This window comes from Myiozetetes cayanensis, unplaced genomic scaffold (genome assembly GCF_022539395.1).
Source record: "Myiozetetes cayanensis isolate MyiCay16 unplaced genomic scaffold, myiCay2020 scf41, whole genome shotgun sequence".
In the NCBI taxonomy this organism is placed as follows: domain Eukaryota; kingdom Metazoa; phylum Chordata; class Aves; order Passeriformes; family Tyrannidae; genus Myiozetetes; species Myiozetetes cayanensis.
The window spans coordinates 317,790-340,424 of NW_026087643.1; the positions used below are offsets into that span (position 1 = coordinate 317,790).

Here is a 22,635-nt window from a genome sequence, read left to right on the forward strand (position 1 = left end):
AGCCGACCGGGAACGCCGGGCACGGCTTCGGAATCGCCCCGGCCCAGGGGGTTTTTATCCACTACAGAATAAAGGCACGACCGCTCACGTTTCTTCTTTGTGACCGAGAAACTGAGGCACGGGAAGGGGAAAGCCAAGACCAAAACAAAAAAAAAAAATCCCCCAAGATTTTACGGGAAGTCAGGACTGACTCTGCCTCCCAGCCGGCGTCCCTGCCTTCGCCTCTCTCCCAGAAGGATTCGCTATTTATAGCCCTGCTCCGCTCCGTTAGAGCATAATCAAAACCATCCTCCCTCCATCCCGGAGTTCATCCAGCGGCACTGACCCTCCCCCAGGGGGGAAAAGACTTCCCAAGATCTGCGACTCAGCCTTTGCCTGGGAAGCTCTGCCCGTGCCCGAGCGGCGTCGCGGGCACCGCGCCGGAGCCGCTCCCGCCCGGCCTCGAGCGCCGGGCACGACCCGGGCGCTGCTCGGAGCTACCAAGGACATCGAACCGCTCAGCCCAGCCCTCCCTACCCCCCCCGAGTCATTTCCTGCCTCCGTGGGGACGGCTCAAGAAAGTCCCGCAGAGCAGCGGACGACGCCCAAGGCAGGAGGATGAACTTCTTCATCGCCGCGCTCCTGGTTCTGCATTTCCTCCCAGGTAAACCCGTTCCCCGGGCTCTGCCGGTGTTCTCCGGGGGCACTCGGGTTTTATCTCACTGCTCTGATGGTTCCCACGCTCCTGGGATGCTGCAGGGCACCTGGGGCGGGGAGGATCTGGTCTGGGAGGCTGAGAGGTGCTGGCTTGGAGAAGGGGGGGCTGCGGGGCAGAAAGAAACAGGGGCAAAGCGCCCTGTGACTGCTGGAAGTTCCACAAAGTCCCCGCTCGGAGAACGGTGGGATAACGAATGTTTCCCATATGGAGTTCAAATCATTCGTAGATTCCAGCTGGGAGCTATTAGAGACACAGATACGGAGGGGAAAGAAATCCAGCAGGATTTCCTGGAGAATTAGGTGGGCAGCGTGGAGAGGGGGGAGAGCGGATGGGGGTGATGAGGGAGGAAACCCCCACCTGGAGCTGCTTGGGGATGAGCACAACATTCCCACGCTTCCGGGAAGGTGGGATACGGAGCAGCACCGGCTGGGGAGCTGGAAACGGGGGCTCTGCCACGCCGAGAGCCTTCAGCCTCCTCCTCCTCCTCCTCCCCGAAGGTGAGGTGTTACAAGTGGGAGGATTCCCAGCTGGGAGTTTTACTGCTTTCCTTTCAGGATATTCTTCTTAGCGTGGCTCCAGTGCAAACACAAAGCTGGCTGGGGTTAAGAACTCCCTGGGAAAGCAGGGGCTAACGCGCCCCAGAGCCGGAGCACTCTCCAAGGCTGAGCGTGGGAAGGAGCAGGGGTGGGAGGGCAGGTCCCAATTTCAGATCGAATTTCCCCAAAAGCTCGGGATGGGGGCGGGCCGGGCCGAGGTGCTGACACAGCGAGGCTGAGCCGTGCCCCCCAGTCCCACCCCGGCATCTGCAGGCTGAGTCAGAGTTTCAGAGGATTCCCTGATGACAATTTCGGGATCTGGGCTTCTCGCTCAGCCACCACTGGCTCTGAGAAGGTCAGGGATGTGATGGGAAGCAGTGGGAAGGTTTGGAGAGGAAGCTGGAGCTCCAGCCAGCCCTGGGCACAACCGAGGGCATCGTTCCTGCAGTCAGTGGTGTAACTTGTAATAACAATACTCCAACTATCTTACTTATGACTATAAATGAGTACCAAACCATAAAAATATCATATTATTCCACGAGAGTCCTCTATGCTCCTGGGTATCTTATCTCAGTGTCGGAGTCCGTGAGAAGCAGAATATCAGTATTCCCAATTAATTTGCTTTGTAAGATCCTGATAGAGCGAGAAAACACAGCAAACCCTGTGTCTGGAAAAGGGAATGAGCCTCCTGCTCCAGCTGTGGCAGCGTCACACGGGTCAGTCTATTTCTGGTGGCTCAGCCCCAAGGAAAAGAGGAGGCTCCGCTCCGAGCCCTCGGCAGCTCCCCAGCCAAGGGCACGTGGGATGCTGGATCAGCAGCCAGGATGCAGGATCAGCAGCTCACCCCACAGGCAGATCCATCCCAGCACGGCTCTGGCTCCGGCTCCGTCCCCACCGCTGCATCTCCCGGTGCCGATGATGATCCGCGCGCTGTCCGTTTGTTTCCAGGGAATGCGGAGGTGGAGGAAGACGAGGAGGAGATCACGCAGTTCTTGTTCGACTACGCAGCTCGTTACAGTGAGAGGAGCAGCTTTTAAAGCGTTTTCACCGCTTCCTGGGAGCCAGCTGGGATAAGCGGGGCTGGGAGGGCTGCGGGAGCGCCCCATTCCATCAGGGAGATGAAGCTTTGTCCATGGAAAGGCACCGAGAAGCCACTGAATGGAGCCCTCAGTTACTTCATGGAATCACGGAATGGTTTGGGTGGGAGGGGTCCTTAAAGATCCCCCCTCAAGTCCCAACTGTGGGCAGGGACACCTTCCTCGAGCCCAGGGTGCTCCAAGCCCCGTCCAACCCGGCCCTGAGCCCTGCCAGGGATTTATCCCAGCTATCCAGAGGGATCTGAGTGACACTGGTGTTCAGAGGGGGACAGCCAGGCCAGAACAGCCCCTGCTGTGGGGGTGGGACTCGTGTCACCCCACATGGGATGGGGCACAGTGCCCTCAACCCCCTCCTCACCCGGAGCCGTCCCCATTCCAGGTGATTACCTCTATTCCACGGGAGATTATTACTACGACAACACCACGGGGATGCCCACCCCCTACACCTTCGAGATGGATTCCTACGAGGTGAGTTGGGTTTCTCTTGGTATTCCCACCCCCTCCCCACAAAAAGGGGCTTCCTCGCCCAAACCACTGCCAGAAGGAGAAAGAAATGGGTTAAAACCCATCCCAGGCTCTTTCTTTTCCTCCATCCCCAGACAAACACCATGGGGGATTGGGGGCAGTGGTTTCCACAGGAGGATGCCACCATCCAGATTTCAGGGCTACCAGACACGGATGCTCCAGGGGATTCCAGGAATGCCGAGAACAGTCAGGTACTTGTCAGGACACGAGCTCTGCCACGGGCTTTCAGCACATCCAAACATGGGGCTTCCCGACTGATTTATTTTCCTTGGCTCCACAGGATTTCAGGGAGTCAGCGGGGTCACCCCTCCAGTGCCACCTCCCCCTCGTCACCCTCCTCAGCCTCCGGGGTCTCCTGCTATGACCCCCCCTCCACGCCCCTCCTCCCAAGGTATTCCAGGATTTCAACACTTGCTCAAAGCGTGTCCCTCAACCCTGGAAAATCCAATTCTTTCTGAAGCAGCAACTTTAGAAAGACAACAAACCCCTCTGGGCATCCAGCTGCGACACCAGGGGACCCCCCCAGCAGCTCCAGTGGCCACTGCTGATCAATGACCCACTGACCTCCCAGCTTCCAGCGGGAGCTTCCACGGGGCGAGCGCCCGTTCGGCCCACACTGGGCCTCAGCCCCAGGCACCTCCTGCTGCTCATCCACCCAAACCCTCCTTCCATAAAATCCTGGAATGGTCTGGGTTGGGATGAACCTCCCACCACCCCATCCCACCCCCTGCCATGGGCAGGGCCACCTCCCACCACCCCATCACTGCTCCAAGCCCCATCCTGCCTGGCCCACCTTTTCCCCCCCAGTGTCCCCCACCCCGCCGCATGCAGGGCCACGAGCGTCCTCACCTTGTCCCCCGGTTCCAGACGCAGCAGCTGGGATGGAGATCAGAGCTCCATCAGGTGTTGGCAGCCACAGACGACGTCCTCCCCCCACGAGGCGCCGCCTCCGCTCCGGAACCGCCGCCGCCTTCCCAAAGGTTCCGACGGGGGACTCGCGACCAGGGTGCAAACTCGGAGAGCCTCGTGATGCCTCGCTCCCTTCCTATTTCCTCTGGTTCTGTTGTAAATAGGAGCCCCTGCCAATAAAATCCCCAACAACCGGCGCGTGGTCTGGTGTGGTAAATAAAGCCGTAAGCACCGCCAGAGCAGGAACAACAAACACCTGCGACCCGCGCAGCTTGGCCCGTCAGAAGGATCCTCTGGAGCCTCCACGCACAGCCAGGGGCTCCAGCTGGCAGAAAACCCCAGGTTTTCCACTGTGGGACTCGCACACACCCAGAGTGAGCGAACCCCTGGGATGGGGGAAAGCGCGGTGAGTTCGGAGTGTTACTGAAGCTCTTTCCCTTTGGAAGCCCAGGCTCCCACCAGTGTCCTCTCCAGCCAGGAACTCTCCCTCCCCCTGCCATCCTCCCAGAGTTGTCTCCCGAGTTCCTTTCCCAGATCTGCCCTTTTGCTCCTGCTCGGAGGGTGCTCAGAGGGTTCCCCGGCCAGGGACTCCATCAAACCCCCAGGATAAGCAGCTTTAACACAAAGAGGATTTCCCTTGCACTTGGGAGAACCTTTCCTGGGTATCTCCTGGCGGGAAGGGAGCAGAAGGCTCTCAGGGTCCTCCTTGTCGAGCCCTCCAGGAGCCAAATCCCGCTCCCAGCTCGAATTCCCGCGATCCGGGCACAGTGTCCTGGGGGACCCGCAGCCCATGGGGCTATTTTGGGGTTTCAGCCCCAAAACCCACCAGGGAAGGACACACAGACGGCCCAGGAAGAGCAATGAGGGAACACCTCTGCTCCGACCCCAACAAACTTTGATTTCCAAATGCCCATCTTGTCCCTAAATGCCTATTTTTCCCCCAACCACCTTTTCTTCCCCACACTACAACCCTTTTTTCCCCCTGAACTCCCAGTTTTCTCCCCACAAACTCTGTTTTTCCGCCTCAAACTCCCTTTTTTCTCCCCAGCTCCCTATTTTTAACCCCTTCCCAAAACACCAGCCGAAATCCTTGGCTGCCTTCTCCCCCATCTGATCCTGAAACAGGAAATATTTTCTCTGCAGAACTTAAACAAAGCTGGAACAAACCCGAGATCCCCATGTTGGGTTTTGCTTTTTGTTTGTTTGTTTTTTGTTTTTTGTTTTTTTTTTAGTTCTGTCACCAAGTTGCCAAAACGTCTCAATTTATTTATGTCTCCAAAGTTAAAAGAATCACCATGTAAATATTTGGAATTGCTTGTCTCGGAATTGTTCTGCCCGGGCACGAGGGACGTTGGTGGCTCACGGGCTTGGAGTAGGATCATCTTCCGGGACAAAAGCTCACAGAGACAAAAATGCATTCGTTTCAAATAGGAAAAAAGCTTCCCGTGCTTCCAGAGGGTTTTAAATCCCAAACCGAGAGGGATATGAATCCCATCTATCCACCCAGGGGGATACAGATCCCATCTAGCTATCCAGAGAGGGATCTATATCTAGATGGGAACATAAACCCCATCTATCCACCCAGGGGGATGTAAATTCCATCTGTCCACCTAGATGGGATATAAATCCCATATACCTGCCCCGGGGGATCTAAACCCCATCTATCCACCCAGGGGGATCTAAATCCCACCTATCCACCTACATGGGATATAAATCCCATATACCTGCCCAGGGGGATCTAAATCATATCTATCCATCCCGAGGGGGATCTAAATCCCCTATATCCCCCCAGAGGGATCTGAATCCTACATATCCACCCATGGGGCTGTGCATCCCATCCACCCAGCCCGAGGGGGACACAAACCCCACGTGCCCACGCCGAGGGGCTCAGATGTCCGGAACAGCGCTGTTTCCGGCTCTGTGACCCCGAGTCTCGCCCCCAGACCCCTCCGGACCCCTCCGGACCCCTCCGGACCCCCTCCGGTGCCGCTCCCCCCCCGCTCCTCGGGACCCCCCAGGCCCCGCCCCCGCCCCTCCCGGCCCCGCCCCGCCCCACGTGCTCCCGCCGGCCCCCGCGCGCCACCGCAAACCCCGCCCCCCGCTCCCTCAACGCCGCGCCCGGACGGGCAGCGCGCTCGGCCAATGGGGAGGCGGCGCTCTGGGCGCGGCGGAGCCAATGAGCGCGCGGCACGCGGGAAGCCCCGCCCCGAGGGGCGTGGCGTGGCGGGGGGGGCGCCATGCGCCGTGTCATGGAGGCGCAGTGTGCGGGCGGCCATTGACGGCGCCGGAGCTGCGGCGGAGCGGCGCGGCCGGGGCGGCCCCGGCGACCCCCGACCCACTCCCGGCGCGCTCCCGGCGGCCGCCGCAGCCGCAGCGACCCCCGCGGCCGCTCCCGGCCACCCTCCCTCGCCAGTGCGGAACCGCGGGAGGAGGGGGGTGGCGATGGAGATGAAGAAGCGCATCAACCTGGAGTTGCGGAACCGGGCCCCCGAGAAGGTGAGGGGCGGCGGGGCCGCCGGGGCGCGCTCCCCCTGCCCCGCGGGGCCGTCTCCGCCGCCTCGGGCCGTGCGGGCCCGGCGGCGCCGCCGAATCTGGGTCAGCCGTGGCGCAGGGCCCGGCGGGGCGCGGGCGGCGCTTCCGGCGCGGCCCCGGGACCCGCGGGCCGCCCGCGCTCCCCCCGCGCCTCCTCCCCCGGGCCGCCCCGAACTTCCCGGGGGGCGCGGCGGCCCCGGCTCCCCCCGCCGTTAATCCTCCGCTCCCGCCGGCCGCAGTAAACAGGTCACGGCCGCGGCCCGCCGCTCGTCGCGGCGCCTTTAATTAGCGTTAATTACCGCCGTTTCCCGCGCCCGCCGCCCCGCGGGGTCCCCGTACCCCACCCGCGTTCCCCCCCGCCGCGCTTCCAACTTCCCGTTTCTCCGGGAAGAGCCAAAAAAAAAAAAAAAAAAAGCCCGAAGCCCGTGGAAAAGCGGGAGCGCACGTGCGCTGCCCCCGCCGCCTCCCCCGCTGCCTCCGGAGCATCGCTGCCCTCCGAGGAAATCCTGCACCTGGCTCGCCCCACCAGGAACGTCCAGAGCCGGCGCACGTGGGGTTTTTTTTTGGGGGGGGAAAAGTTCCCGAAACTGTTGATTGAACTTGCCTGGTCGTGCTCCCGTGGACTTTGTGGGTTGCAGGTGCCCGGGGAGGCCTCCACTTGCTGCCAGCGTGCGGCTGCCGGGGGCGAAGCCTGGAAACCGCCCCTCTCTCCAGGCAGCTTTCCTTAAAACTCGGTGTTTTTATGGAAAAAATAAAGTAATAGCGGGAAGCTGGCCTAGTGCTGCCCGGGGTCTGCAGCACTCCCAAAATGTTGTTAATGAAAAGCGTGCGGGGAAAGGGAAGAGTCACCTTGTGCCTGTCCTTTATCGAGTGGATGTTCCACTCTAGATAAAATAATTGAAAATTAATTGGCTGCTCCTTGTCACGGCTTCTCCAGGCACACGACCTGTATTGATTATCAAGTGTCTTTGGCATGAGGAAATTATTTAATTGGGCTTAAATAACCTGCAGAACTCTCTGGGAAAATCATCTGGAGTCGGCAGGTTTTGGGTTCTGAGTGAAACTGGTTTGAGGGGTTTGAATGTGCATGGTTAAATGGGGAGCCTTGAGGATGAGTTGGTAGTTGGCTGCGTACACAGGGGTGCTGTGGGGAGCTGTTCCAGGGTCCATCGGGGGAGTTTTGGGGCCAGGGGACAGTTTTTGCAGAGTTTGATGCGTGCTCAGAGGAAAGGAAAGCACTTTTAGATAAGCGGGTGTTGGTGATGTTGGAGCACAAGTCTGGTGTGAATTTAAACCAAGCCCCAAAGCAGCAGCCACTGCCCGGACCAGGGCTCAGGTGAGGGGGGGTTTGGTGCCGTGACACCCACACGTGTGGCCTGTTGGCAGGTGACGGAGTTGGTGCTCGATAACTGCCGGTCCAGCAATGGGGAGATCGAAGGGCTCAATGACTCCTTCAAGGAACTCCAGTTTCTCAGCATGGCCAACGTGGAGCTGACGTCGCTGGCCAAGCTGCCCACGTTGAGCAAGCTCAGGAAGGTGCGTATCTCCCACCCGCCGGCGCTCTGGGAGGGCAAGCTGGACTTGCGTGGCACTAACGGTGCTTTGTCTGCGAAATTTTGGGGTTTTTTTTTTTCAAATCTCAAATAGTTTTGGGTGTCTCCAGTCAGTTGTGGCTGGCTGGGCTCGGTCACCGGCTCTGGGGTGGTAACTGCTTGGCTGTGGACATCGTGAAGGTTGGCTGTGCCTCGCTGAGCGCCAGGCCTTGGGAAGAGCCCTTGGATTGCTGGCAGTGAGCTCCAGTCCTAATAACTTAAAATTGAGGTGCCCCAAACCCACGAGACTTCCAGGAGCGTTTTATGATTCCCAGCTTGAAGGAACTTTTTGACAGCCTTTGGCTCGTTAACTTGGGCGACTCTTCAAAAGTGGCTAAACACTTAAAGAGAGAACGAATAATGATGAAGCAGCTGAATGTAAGGGTGAGAATCCAAGTGTTTAATTCCTTTTTTTCCTGTGCAATAGCTGGAGCTGAGCGACAACGTCATTTCCGGAGGCCTGGAGGTCCTGGCAGAGCGATGTCCAAATCTCACATATCTAAATCTAAGTGGCAACAAAATCAAAGATCTTGGCACTGTGGAAGCTCTTGTGAGTATGAAGTGGGAGGGGCTCGGGAGGCTTCATAAATAATTACTTTTTGTCAAGAATCCATTAGTATTTTTGGGAATGGGCTGGTACAAACGTTTGTCAGTCTCATGGTCAGAGGAGGGAGATGCTGGTGGTGATCTGTTTTTCTGGATGATTGGGGTGTCTGTCCAAATGTGGGCTCTGCACACACAACCCAACCCTCAGGACGAGAGGGATCTGTGGGTTTAGGAGCTTTTGGGAGCTGGGGGGTGTTGATCTGCACAGGCTTTGGGGGTTCAGCCACTGGCAGAACTTGGACTGAACTTCTGGGGAGAAAAACACTGACTGGAAATGAGGGTTGGGGACACAGTAAATTGTGTGACCGCACCGTACCTGGCAGCACCATGTGGGTGTGTCGAGGAGGGGGGAGAAAAACCCTTTTTTTGCTCACTTCCAGCAAAATCTGAAGAACCTGAAGAGCCTTGACCTGTTCAACTGTGAGATTACGAACCTCGAGGACTACAGGGACAGCATCTTCGAGCTGCTGCAGCAGATCACGTACCTGGACGGGTTCGATCAGGAGGACAACGAGGCGCCGGACTCGGAGGATGACGATGACGGTAACTCCCCGGAGCAGTCTGGGAGCAGGAATGCTGAATACTCTGCTGGAGTAGAGCTCTCAGTGCAGTGCAGGGACATCCTGAGCACAGGAGGGGGTTCTGCTCGTGTTCTGAAGCGCTCAGTCCAGGGTGTGTTTGGTGTTAACACACTGAGGCAGAGCAAAAGCTCTGTCAGAGGGTCCTAGTCCTGCAGGAGCTGCCTGGGATGAAGGGAATTGGCCTAAAGATACTTTTACAAAGACACAAATGCTCTCTAAGTAAATTGTTGCCAGCAGTAAAGCCCTTTGTGCTGCTGAGAGATACAGAGCGAGGGGACACACTCTATTTTGAATAAAAAATCAGAATTTCACAGGTTTTTGTAGTGGCTTCAGCCCCGTGCTTCAGTGTAATGTGATTTTTGGTTCCAAAAGCACACCAAAACATTTCCTTTTGGTCCCACCTTGGTTGCAGTCCTTAAGGAGCTGCAGGTGTAGCATTTCCCAGGCATCAGGTAACAGAGGTGTGCACTGTGTTAAGCTGGTTTTGCCTTAAAATATTTTAGGGTTGGGTTGTGTAGTGAAGCCCCTTCCCCTGGTAGGAGTTTGTGTTTGTAGTTGCTTCAGGTGTCGAATTTTGCCTGAAGCTTGTGATGAAAAAACAGTGGGAGCCTTTCTTAGAGGAAAAATGGCAAAGATGAACTCGGTTCCAATCGTGGTTGATTCCCACGTGTTGCCTGCATTTGGGAAAAAAACCAAAAGTAAAAATCCCCAAATCCTTCTGGGAAAAAAGCTGTTAGAGCCAGCTCACCCTGGTGTGTTCAGAGAGGAGTGAATGGCCTGTGTGTGTGTCCTTCACTGCAGAAGGGGATGAAGATGACGACGATGATGAGAACGAAGCTGGGCCTCCAGGAGAATATGAAGAGGAAGATGATGAAGATGATGGAGCTTCAGATCTGGGGGAAGGTGAAGAGGAGGAGGAAGTTGGTCTTTCTTACCTGATGAAAGAAGAGATTCAGGTAAAGTTGGGAAATTCTGCCAAATGCAGGAAGGGAAGCTCCTGTGGGGTTCTGTGGATATGGAAAACAGTTCTGGTCCAGCTCCAGGGTGTGGAAAAGAGCTGCCTTTTACAGGGTGATGGGCAGGGTCTTGTGGAAACTTGGTGAGAGTTTGTTCCTATCAGGCAGTGGGTTCAGTTCCCATATTCCAAGGGCAGATGTCAGATGGGCTGTTTCCCCATCTTGACTTGTCACACTCCCCTGTTTGTCAAGTTCCACCAAGCAGAGGGACATAAAAACAAACCTAGAGTTTGTTGAATTCTCTGGAACTGATGGTTTACAATAAATTGGGAAGATAATGTTGTGCTTTGTCCTCGTCCTTGGCCCTTACAAAGGAAGTCCAAGGCCATTGGCATCTCTCTCTCCTGGTTGTCAGTAAGTTCTGAGCTGGTACAAAGTAGTGAGCAGTAGGGAAAAGCAAAAGAAATGAGACTCTGGGGCCAGCTGCTGCCCCAGCAGGATTTCTGCTTGGGGTCAGTGTGGAAGGAAGGCTTCAATAAACAGCTACTGTAAAAAATGTTTCCTAATTTTTGTACAGGATGAAGAGGACGATGACGACTACGTGGAAGGAGGCGATGAGGAGGAAGAAGGTAAGTGCTGAAGTTGTAAATGGAACAATCAGTCCTCTATAATTCTATACCTTTGTGGGTTTGGGATGTGCAGATTAACACAAAAATAAAAAGCAAAATAAAAGTGAGGGAGAAACATCAGTTTTCTAAAAGGGGAGACGCTGCATCTCCTGCGCACTTGGGAATTGTTGTTTTGCAGTGCAGAGAGGAGCAGGACGGTGGATTTGTTATTCCATACATTGCAAATATCCCTCAAGTGCACCAGAGGCTCTGCTGGCAAAGCCCTGGCAGCCAGGAGCAGCTGCAGCTTTCCCTTTATCCAGCTGGAAGTGGCTTCTCTGTAAGCAGTTCCACTTCAGGCAGCTCTGGGGAGTCAGACTGAGCCCAGGAGCCTGTCCAGGAACCCTAAGGATATTTTTTCTCTCCACTCTTACCATCAGTGGCTGTAACTCCTTAATTCCATCCATTTTGCTGGCAGCCACGAGCACAATGGTCAAAGTGCAGGGAGGAGGCAGGGCAAGGGGCCAGGGCTGCTTTGAGGTGCAGTGTGTGATCCCGTGTGGAAAACAGGCTGGTGCTGCTCCGGGGCATTTGCCAGAGCACCAAGTTCTGCTTGCAACAAATGGGTTGCTGGAGTATTCTTTAATAATTCTTTTCATTAAAACTTCCACTGTGTCTGTGTAAAGACAAGTCCCAGGATCTCTCCCCAGCTGAGCCCCCATCTGCTCCGTGCACTGGGCTCAGCGGAGCGGGTTTGGGACCTGGACCTTCCCCTTGCAAAAACAGGAATTTTGGAGCAGCAGCGTGAAATCTTCACTCTGTGCAAATGCAGCCCTGGGGTTGGCATGGGCCGTGGGGCAGGGAATGGCTCCTGGGGAATTCCTGGATGGGAAGGGGCAGCATTGCACTGCGGGCTCCCACCACCAGAGCGCACAGCGCGCCGCCCCAATCCGGCCTTTTCCTACGGAAAAGCTCCAGGACGTTGTGCGGGATCCTGGTGCTGGTCTGTCCCTGGGGGACAGGAGGGAGCGTGTCCCACCTGGTACCTGCAGGAACCGCTGGGCTGGGCAGGGGGCTGGGGCAGCTCTAAAGAGGGAGCCTTGGGAATGCCCCGCTCCCCTTGGGAATGCCCCGCTCCCCTTGGGAATGCCCCGCTCCCGTCCCCTGCGTGGAGGTGCTGGGGCACTGCTGCCGTGGGAGCAGAGCTGACGGGCTGCCTGCATCCCTCTTCCCTTAGCAGAGGGCGTCCGAGGGGAGAAGAGGAAACGAGAGCCCGAGGACGAAGGCGAGGAAGAGGAGGATTAATTTGCAGGACCAGCCTCTCCAGTCACGGAAGACGCAATAGTGATTATGCAGCTCTGTATGTCCATGTACCATAGATGTCCCGACAGAAATCCTATGTTAACTTTTTATAGCAGAAGTGTGGTTTTACTATTCCTGCCCCCTTTATCATTCCATATAAGCTCTGATAGCCCGTAGGAACCTTCTGTAGAGAACAATTTTCAGCCCTATAATCACTGAAGCCATTGGCAAATTCCCCTCCCCACTCCCCACCAGACTTTTCTTTGGAGCTCTTTAATTTCGTACAAACTTGCTGTGTTGGTCATCGTTAGCCCTGAGTCCAACCCCCTGCCCCATGGGTTTAATATTGGGAACTTCTTTCAGGATTTTAAAAGTTTTTATGCTTAAAAAGATAAATTGAACAATGCTCTGTGGTGAATTCCACAGTCTCTTAAATCAGCTGACACTTGAGTTTTCCAGGGATTCCACTGGAAACCCCCAGCTAGATGACACCCGTGTTTCAGCTTTTTAAAAAGTGACTCCTGTGATATTTTTTAAGGCTTCTCTCCATTTTGGGTGTTCCAGGGTGAAGCCTCAGCGGGTTTCAGAAGATCTTTTTGTTTTCCTGCTTGCTCCGATGCTCAGTGTTTGGAGTATTCACTAGATTCCCTCAAGGGTGTATTTTGGCAAACTGAAAGAGTTGTGTTCCATAAAGGGTTGCGACCCACAAATTTTTCTCTCCCAAATCCATTGTCACTGCAAGTATTAACAAAGCAATTAATGTGTAGTTTTAACCCATTTCGCTAGAAATCTTTGTTAAACCTTCACTCACTTTGCTCTCGCATTGTCATTGTGGGAATTCTGCACCAATCATGGCTATAAAATGTATAAAATAGATGAAATATGCATTTCTGATGCAGAAGTGAACGGGTAACTCCTCCAAGCGCGTTGTTTTCCAGCCCCTTTCCCCCCCCCCAGCTTTTCTAGAATCGTTGAAGGGAAGGATGAACCCAAGCTGGTCCTTCTCTGCATGTCACCTCTCAGACTGCAAATCTGGCTGAAGGCGAAACGCTCAGTTCGGGTGTGACAGTTGGGAATATTCGGGGGTTTATCTCGAGGTGCGCCGGGAGCAAGCGCAGGGGATGTGCAGAGAAGCTTTTCCCAGCAGCCTTTAATGATTCCCAACAGTTCTGCCCCGATTGTATCACCCTTCCTGTCGGAAACAAGTCCCGACTTCCAGCGTTCCTCCTTCAGCCGCGGTCTGGGTTTCACGCAGCGTCGTCGTGGTGTCACACTGACTGACGTCTCACGTAGGTCCTGAACCAAATATCACTCACAGCTTTATTCCAGAGACTTATTTTTGTATCTGTCCTGGCTGCCGAGAGCTGCCGGAAACTGGGGAGAGCCCGCGGGTGGGAAGAGGGAGATCCCTGGGCCTGAGTCAGTCCCCGTCGCCCGGTTCCCTGTGGATGTTCCGTAGGAATTGCACACCGTAGTTCAGTGTGACCTCTGGCTCTTCAGTGGAGTGTAGATCGTGCAGGGTTGAAGTTCTGCAAAGCCCCGTTCCCTGTGCGTGTGGTTTTTTCCCCCCAACTAGAGCCTTAACTCCGGGTTTCTCCTGTAGCTGTGCAGTGGCCTCGGAGCGGAGTCAGGTGGGCGGTGGCACACTCGGGAACAGCTGACTCCTTGGGCTTTGTGTTTTTTAAGGAATATCTCCAAAGACACTGGAAAAGTCATGGTAAAACTTCCTTTGCGGCCACAACCGAGTCCTGTGTTTGTGATGAGTCCTGGGTGGGTCAGTGCACATCTGTCATGTCCTGGGGGCTCTGGGCGAGGCACTCGCTCCACGCTCAGCTTTGAGAGAAAAGGTGTTTTCCCATCCTTTTGCTTATTGTTTTTAGATTGAAACCTGTTATTTATAAGTGTGTCCGTTGTAGCACCTCCCTGTCAGGGTTTTCCTTAACTCTCTGTTACCGATGCAGATAAAATGAGTTTTAAATGGAGAAAATAAGAGAGTTCTATTTTGATGGATTAAAACGATGCGGGCAGCGGGCTCGTTTGGGTGGGCGAGTCCCGCTCCCGAGACCAGCCCGACTGAGCTCCGAGGGGTGACAGCCCCTTCCCTAGGCCACACTTCCCAAACAGCCACAGCCCCCACGTGGAACCCGAGCCCCTCACGGTCCCAACTCCTGCTAATCTGTCGGTCCCGGTGTCACCGTCCCCAGTCCCGTGCCCTCCGCTCGGCATGCAGCAACAGCGTTTTTTAACGAGGAATTCAGAGCCTCCAGATAACTTTTGAAACTTTTTTGCTTGGTGGGTGGTCTTTTCATGCAAATACGTCAGGGTGGGTTTTATATTTTGTAGAGGTTTTGTCCTATTTTAATGCTCTTTGTATGGCAGTCTGTATATAGTGTGGTTCGGTTCCTTCTCCGACTCTTTCCTGAAACTTTGGAGTAACTGATTTTGTGCAACTGTGTTTTGAATAAAGCCATGACAGTGTTAAATTAAAGACAACAGCCCTGCAGCACTCTTCTGATAACTTTTAGTTGTAACAAAACATGTTTCCTCCCCACGTGTGCTGTAAATTTTAAATTAAAAAGTTTTCAAACCGAATTATTTCAAATAAATCGAGACTATTGTATTGGATTACTTCTTGGGGTATGTCCAGCTGTGGAGAATGGGATGTTTCTGAAGGAATGGAGTAAGAGGGGAATTGTTTCCTGTTATCTCTGAAATGTAGTGGAATGGGGATTGTGTCTTTCTGGGGATGGAACTTGGACTTGTGGTACTTTAGTTCTTGGTAACGTTGTAATAACAGTCAAGGAAGGATGTTCTGGGAAACCTGGATAGTTCCCTGAGAGCGTTTCCAGGTAAGTTTGACATGTCCAAGTCTGGCTGAGTCTTAAGAAACAAAAACTAAAATTGAGAGCCTGGTTCCGTTTTGCTTTTCTCAAATCCTGACTTGTGCCCTGCAGCCCAGGCTCGAGTGTGGTTCCCAGTTATTCCTCAGAGAAGAACAATGTTTAAAAAAACCCTGCTGCTCCTCCCAAGCCAGACAGAGCATTGTTTTATCTTGGGATTAGTCCAGCATTCCTGGCAAAAATCCCCTGGATGCACTTGAGAAAGCCAGTAGCAAACAGGCTTTTCTGCTGCTGGATGAGCAATTAGGCAAGAAATGGGTGGTGGCTTTCTGGGATATTTTATTTTAGTGAGTTTTAAAGGTGGGGAGGAATTGCTGTTCCAGCAGAAGCCCCGCACTGGCTGCTCTGCCCTGTGGATTTGTGACCAAATGGGACCTCAGTCAAAACAGGTTAAATCCACCTTTTGGGGGTGCAGGCGGGTGAGGTAAGGCCAGGCTGTTCCGCTGTGGTACTTTCACCGGCGAAGAACCACGGAGGAAGCTGAAGCGCTGTGTGGGCACGTCTTCAGGAAAAACCTGCGGGGCGGCTCCGGGACTTGTCGTGACGCGTGGAACCCGCTCTGCCCGCGCCGGCCTCGGCTCCGCACAGCGCACCTGCCGCCACCGCGAGCACCTGCCGGCTGCGCCGGGCTCTCCGCGCTCCGTCCCCCCGGGGCTCGGCCGCCCTCCATTTTGTCGCAGGGAGGGGAAGGCGTGCGGGCGGCCGGGCAGCTTCCTCCCTGCTGCTGCTCCTTCCTCCTCCTCCTCCCGGGGCTTTTGTCTTGTGCTGCCCCTCCTCGCTCTCTCCCCGGCCCTTATCTCCCCCTCCCAGTGGTGCCGCTTCCCCTCTTCTTCCTTCCTCAGGGCCGGGACGCCTCATGAGGCGGTTGGAGGTGGGGGGGCGTCGCCCCCCGCCCCTCACGGGGACCCGCCTGAGGGAGGGGGGGGGCGCGCGGAGCCCCCGAGCGCGGGAAAGCGCCACCCACGGGGTTCCCCGGCTGCGGGCAGCAGGGGCCGAGCCGCGACCCCGCCGCTGATTGGCTGAGATTTGCCGCAGTTCCGCCCCCTCCGCCTTCCCGCCACCGGCGCGCGCGGCGCTTCCCGCCCCCGCCCTCACGCCGGGCCCCTCAGGCCCCTCATGGCGGCCGTGAGGGGGAAGCTGCCCCGAGTGCCCCATTTGCACCCCAAAACGCCCTCTGCCCCCGCCACAAGAGCCTCCTTTCCACCCAAAAACACCCTCTGCTCCCCCCTACCCCCAGGAAAGGCTTTTCCCCTCGGATTCTGCGAGCTTTGTGCCGTTGGCGGAAAACAACGTGGTTCTGAGTCCAAATAGGAAAAAAAACAAAACCAACAAACAAACAAAAAACCACCCAAAAAAACAACCAGTAAGAACCTGAAAATACAAGGCCCGATCCCAAAGGTGGTTTTTCAGGGTCATGGGTGAGGAAGGGCAGGTTCAGCTGGGCTTTGGTACAAATGCCCGTGGTGAAAATAGGAAGAAATTCATCGTGGAATTCCTCATATTCTGTAGTTCAAGCCCAGTAGCTAGAGGAGTCTAAAGCGTGGGTTTTCAGCCAGCTCCTGCTGCAATGTATTTCCTAATGTCCCCCAAATTTGTCCTGCTTTCCCAGGGAAATGTGGCACGTGCAGGTTACCAGGCAAATCTTCCTTTTTCTCACCTCCATCCCTACAGCAGACATTGCCCAATTCCAGATTAATTCAACCCAGCCACAGTCCCGAAGGGATTTGGGTTTATTTTTGTGACTCCCCTAGGTCAGGGACGTGATGCTCCAGGGCTCCCACAGGCCAGACTTTCACAAAAGGGTTTTGGGGGTTTTTATGTGTTAAAATATTGACCAAGAACTACTAGAACTATCCTTTACCATTCCCACATATTCCAAGATGATGAGTTAGCCTTTTCCCCCCGCTTTATTCCCCCTCAAATGAAATTAATTTTAAAAAACTGTTGGAGTTGGAGTTTGATTTCCTGGGGAACACTCTTCTGGTTTTAAACTTTAAAATTGCAGTTCTTAGTGTGCTTCGGTTTCTGCTTTGAGTGTGTCTCATATAAAAAATAATTTTAAAAAGCCCCAAAAATAACCAAGGAAAGCCTTTCCTCCTTCTTCAGATTTAACTGGCACAAATGAGGGAGAATCCAAAAATAAGTGTTCGACCACAGCAACAAACCAGCAGAAAACCGCAGGACACATTAAAGCTGGGAACTCCTGGCACTGAGGGAAAGGATTGTGTTCTAGGAAAAAAATGACCCCAGAGTTTGAGCTTCGTGTTGGAAAAGGAGCAGGTCTGTCCTATAGGAGTGAAACATGCTCATGTGGGGTGTTTGAGGGCCATTTCCTTCTAGAGCAGAGTTAATTCAGCTAAAATAATCCTCGTGATGACCGAGGAGCAGCCAGTCAGTGCTCCTCAGTGAAACACTGATTTCTCCTGGCCATTTGTGGTGCCACATCCTTGTCCCTGGGAATGTGCCTGTCCTGGGAATGTGGGGGACATGCAGGAATCATGTTTAATTAGGAATGTGAGGCTGGATCCTAACGTGTCTCCGCGGCAAGTGCCTTCCCAAATCCATCTCAGAATCACATTTGTGTCTCTCAGCTTCGTCACTGCGATGACTCATAATTATTCTGCTTAAAAGTGGTGTTTCTTCTATGCTCCACATTTCAAGTCAGCTCCCGTGTCACAGCAAAAACTTATCGGTACCGACAGGAGTGACTCGGGTAATTTGCGTTTCTGAAAAGCAAGAGCATCACTGTCTTCAGTCTGTGCTTTCATCGGCGTCACCGCTGGAGGATCCACACTGTAAAGCCGTGGGATCAGCCTCACAAATTCCAGTCTTGCCCTGTTTTGTGCAGGAAGTTGTTGAATGTGTTTAAGAACGTAGTTGAGCTCTGACTTTTCAATGCCGAATACTGGGGTTGCTCACGCCTGCCCTGCACACCCATCCCGTGCCCCCACTGCAGTCGGTGCGGCTCTGAACCCTCCTGGTGTGAAATGCTGGGTTTGGGGTGTGCTTTGAGGCACAGACTTGTGGAGATGAGAATATTTTCTCTGGTGCTCTGCTCAGTCGGTGTGTAGCATTGGGGGTGGAAAGCTGATTACTGGGGAAATCTCTTCCATTAACATCTTGCTCAAATTAAAGCGGTTTTCCCCAAGAGAACCCCTTATTTCCCTCAGCCATCCAGAGTTCCTCCTCATTCACATCCCTGCGCAGGAACCCGTCGTTCCTCTGCAAGCACCAGGAGGGATGGCAGGAGGAATTATTGTTATATTAATATCTCTCTCTACTCTTGAGTTTCTGGGTCGCTGGAGGCTTCAGCTGCTGCAGAACTTCTGCAGGAAGGTTGAACATTCTCACTGCAGAGAGCAAAAAAAGTGTTTTCCCGTCAATTTTCGTGGAGAGCTCCCGACGGCTGTTCCCTGAGCACTCGCTCCCGATCCTCCCGATCCTGCGGGAGCCCCGGACCGGGGAGAACGAGCACTAGAGGGCACAGCGCGACCAGCGACGGGTTTGGAGAGGGGGAGGCACAGCCCGGGTGATGCCAGAGCTGCCTTCCACCTGTGCGAGTCCAGGGGACTCCTGGAAACGGCACTTTTCGGAGGGCTCTGGACTCGTTCGCTGCACTCATTCAAGGATGAAAATGCAGCAGAAAATTGGAGATATCCTGAGATATCGATATCGACTCTTGCCCAGAGTGGTTGTGGACTCCACGTCCCTGGAGGTGTTCAAGGCCAGGTTGGACGGGGCTTGGAGCAACCTGGTCTAGTGGAAGGTGTCCCTGCCCATGGCAGGGGATGGCACTGGATGGGCTTTAATGTCCCTGCCATCCCTGCCAACCCCACCCATTCCATTATTCCACGGCAAACACACGGTGGATCTGTCTGATGAGGCAAAATGCAGACTCCCTAGAAGGGAATTGCTATTTTGAAGGATGCAGGCAGCCCTGGGCTGTTGGGTGCTGGGGTGATTCCGACCATCCATGGACAGCTTGAAGAGCAGCTCCTTTAACAATTTTCTGCAAAAGCCCACTCAGAGCCCCAGCCTGGTGGTGATGACGGCTCTGTGAGCACTGGGACGTGCAGGATCCTGGGGGCTGAGTGTGCCTGCTGTACCCACCTGATCCCTGAGTGACGGATCTCTGGACCTGGGTGGGGAAGAAGAGCTGAGAGCAAGGGATGGAGAGCAGTGCCCAGGGCCCTCCTGAGTTCCATAAGTGCTCCCAGACCAGCTCCAGCCCAACTGGGCTCGCCGGGCCCACTGCGGTTTGTGCTGCACCAGGAGACACTCCCTGGGTTTCTCCAGAGCAGCCTCCCCCTCCCTGCAGCCCAGTGTTCCTCCTCCCAGCCCACTTGCTGCTATATATAACCTCAGCACTGTCTACCTTTCTGCAGACAGAGCTGGGAGTCGTGCTTCCCAGGAGCTGGGAGATGGCATTCAGAGTCCTGTCGGCTCCTGGGAGAGCCAGCTCTGAGCACCTGCTCCGGGCTACTGGCTCTCTGGTCCCCTTCTAGGTCACAGGGTCACTTGGTTTGTGTCTGCTGGCAGGAAACAAAATGGTAAAGTTCGATAAACAAGAGCCCCGGCTCGTACTGGCTCATAAAAATAATGTTTGGCCTCTGTATGTCTTGTAGATCCTTTGGAAAATTGGTTTCTCTTTCCTCAAGTCAGATATTTTCCCCGCTGCCATCTGCTCCCTCCCGCCTTCCAGGGAAGAGTTCACCCACCAGCTCATCGACGAGAGCAGAACCAGACAAACAGGGCTGAGTTCTTATCCCTTCATGGGCTCATCTCCAGCTCCTCCTGCTGCATCTCCACACCCCTCTGTCCGTCTGGCCTCGCTGGCCTCTGTTAACACCACCCCTGACCCTTTGCCTCATCTTCCTGCCGTCCACCCTTTTAACCACACCTTCTGCCCCGTTGTGGATGGGCAATTCCACGATGTTTGTCAGCCAGGATCTGCCTCACAGGGCCAAAGAACCCAGGACAGCAGGTCCAGGGGCTGTCCCCTGGGCACTCATATTAGTAATGGAGGTCACTCCTTCTGGTGAGAATGGCAAAGTGTAATTCCTGCTGGGATTTCAGCACAAGGTGTTGCTTTTATTTGCAGTTATCCTCTCAGCGTTTCCTCTGACCGCCCACTCACCCTTCCCGTGACCCAAATTGTGCTGCCACAGCGTTCCCGAGCCAGCTCGGGACCTCGGTTGTTCCTCAGTTCCAGAGACGTCACTGCCTGTGTTTTCAGACGCCTTAAAACCAACTTCCCTTTTTTCACAGTGCCAGCGAAACAGCTTTCTGTCCTTTCCTTACTGCTCAGCAGTTTGGGAATGTTCCACCACACAGAAAAGTCATCTGTGGGCTTGGGCCCTGGGATTTGGGCACTGCTGAGCTGTGGAATAACAGGGCCGGAGCACGGCAGCGAATCCAGCACCTGGGAGGGAGGGAAGGGAGTTGTTCTAACGCTGCCTCTGCCAGGCCCTCGGGGCACGGTTTGGGATGAATCACCCTGTTCCACCTGCCCTTTCCCCATGCCAAGGGCAAGCATGAGATGGCTGAGCCCAAAATAGGAAGAGGCTGCTCCGCCCTGGTGCTTCCCAGCAGGTGAGCTGCACCTTCCTCTGGCAGGGGCAGCGTTCCAGCAGGGAGGGAGCTGATGCCACGGGGCAGGAGGAGGCACGTTATTAATTATCTGCTGCTGCAGGTGACAGGGAGGAAGCATCCCCTGGTACAAAACATTCCCTGAGAGGGAAAACACAAACCAGAGGCACCAATTTAACTCCAGAGAGAAGGGAGGCTCCGGATGGGAGCAGAGCAGGTGCTCGGTGCCGGGTGGAGCGGTGAGGGTGCCAGGGAGGAGGGAGCGGGGTAAGGAGGATTGTGAACATATTTACAGCCATCTGGCAGCCTGAATTCTCCAAACAACGAGGCTGCCGGAGCGCTCGATGAGACGAGGAGGGCGAGGGAAGGAAGGGTTGGTTTGGGCAGAGGATCCTGAGGGATTCGTGCTCTCAATGCCTGTTTTTTGGAAATGTTTTAAATCACTTGCGAGATTGTTTGTGTTGCTGGGGATGTAGGGAAACGAGACCAGAAGGAAACGGAAGGGCCCCTCCTCCTGGAGTTTTCCTTCCAGGTTTTCTAGAAATCAAGTCATGGGAAAGGAACGATACCTTGGGAAATCTTGGTTTCTTGGAAGGCGATTCCTTATCGGGGATAAGGAATGAAGCAGAAAAGCTGGATTCCTCCTGATCTGTGCCTCTGACAGGGTGTTGGTGCTATCTGAAGTCTTGCAGTTTCTAGTGGGAAATCTGCAAGGCATTTAGGAAAAGATCCCAGGTTCTAGAGCTCCACAGTAACCGTGTTAACACAAGGTCATGGTGCTTGCTCAGAAAGGAAGAGGGAAAGTAAAGAACTGATGCTTTTTAAGCACCAGTGTCAGGATTTTGTTAAGATGGGGCAGTCACAGCTTCTCTGGGCAACCTGTGCCAGTGCCTCCCTACCCTCACAGGGAAGAACTCCTTCCCAAAATCCCATCTAAACCTTCCCTCTCTCAGTTTAAAGCCATTACTGACTCAGCCCATCTGTTGGGAGTCCTTTAAATAATGATGTCCACGTCTCCTCTGGGTCACTCCAGTCGATGCCAGACCTTTGCTCACTGCCCAGTGTGAGCCTGTGAGCCACGGATTCCTCTGGCTCTGAATGGTTCCCTCTGTCCTGCATGTATGGGCTCTTTATTCCAGCCACAGGCCCAACTCCATCAGCCCCAGGGCAGGGGTTTGGAAGGAGGGATCACCATTCCAGTGCAGAACTCCTGAGCCAGCGGTGTCAGGGGTTGGGGCTGAGTCTGCACTTTGAACTGTGGCTCATCTGGCCTCTCCCAAACATCCCCAAAAATTAAAAAAAAAAAAAAAAGATTTAGCCCCCCTGCCTTCCCTCTGAGCAGGGACCAGCTGTGTCAAAACAGAGCAAGGAGTTGTTAAACACGTTGCAGACTAAGGAAGTGGAAGTGTCACTGCAGTTTTCAGTCCCTGGGGACATTTTGTAGAGTCAAACAAAACAGCAGCGTCTGAGAGCACTGGAGGTTTTGCCATTCCTGGGCCAGGCTCAGGAAACTCTTCCCAAAGGTCCAACTACAGCTGCACCTTTCGCCTTTTCCTTCCCAGGTGTCCCTTCAAGGAGCTGCAGCATCGAGCCAGCCCCTCCAGCCTCCCAGGGAGGGCAGGGTGGGGATGCTTTTCCCCTGAGCTTTTCCCCTTTTCTCTTTGTTTTGTTTTTTTTTGTTTTTTTAGGGAAGTGGGTCTGTTCTTGCCGAGCTTCAATTTGAAAACCCGGCTGGAACTTGTTAAGTCAATAATTATTCTTGTGAATGTGGGTCAAACTATTTTCTGCCTCTTCCTCTCTCGGGGCGTGGAAGAGGACCCGATCCTGCAGTGCTGCGAGGCTGGAAGCTGGAAGGCTTCCCCTTTTCCTTCCAAAATCCAAACTGATTGTCCACTGAGGGGTGAAAGGCAGGGGGCCTGTGGCTTCCCACCTTCCACCTCCAGAAGCAGATCCCACCTTCTCCTTTTGAGGCATCTGCCTCGGAGAAAATATTTTAAAAAAAGCCACAACAACGATTTCTGCGGTCTCCTCCATCAGTAACTCCGAGAAATCCTCCTGCACAGCAGGAGCCATCGGCTGTGTTGGAGAGCTGTGTTTATCCACCCCCTCCCCAGCCTGAGAACCCTCTGCCGTGAGTCACTGGTATTCCTGCTTCACTCAGGGGGCTGGGGCTTTTTCCAAGGCTGGGAACTGCTGGAGAAACCA

General features: G+C 54.5%; 1 protein-coding gene across 2 annotated transcripts; it reads left to right on the forward strand.

The window, feature by feature from the left end:
• The first annotated feature begins 5,968 nt into the window (after nucleotides 1-5,968).
• Nucleotides 5,969-14,547, forward strand: ANP32E (acidic nuclear phosphoprotein 32 family member E). 2 transcript variants are annotated; one of them, XM_050330476.1, is made up of 7 exons: nucleotides 5,969-6,260; nucleotides 7,683-7,832; nucleotides 8,316-8,438; nucleotides 8,875-9,037; nucleotides 9,877-10,031; nucleotides 10,609-10,660; nucleotides 11,877-14,547. In XM_050330476.1, exons 1-7 carry the CDS (start codon nucleotides 6,207-6,209, stop codon nucleotides 11,942-11,944), a joined length of 765 nt encoding a protein of 254 aa, XP_050186433.1. In that variant the 5' UTR covers nucleotides 5,969-6,206; the 3' UTR covers nucleotides 11,945-14,547. The 2 variants fall into 2 exon arrangements, with proteins under 2 accessions (XP_050186433.1, XP_050186434.1); XM_050330477.1 differs by having other exon boundaries at nucleotides 6,015-6,260; nucleotides 11,880-14,547.
• The last annotated feature ends 8,088 nt before the right edge of the window (nucleotides 14,548-22,635 follow it).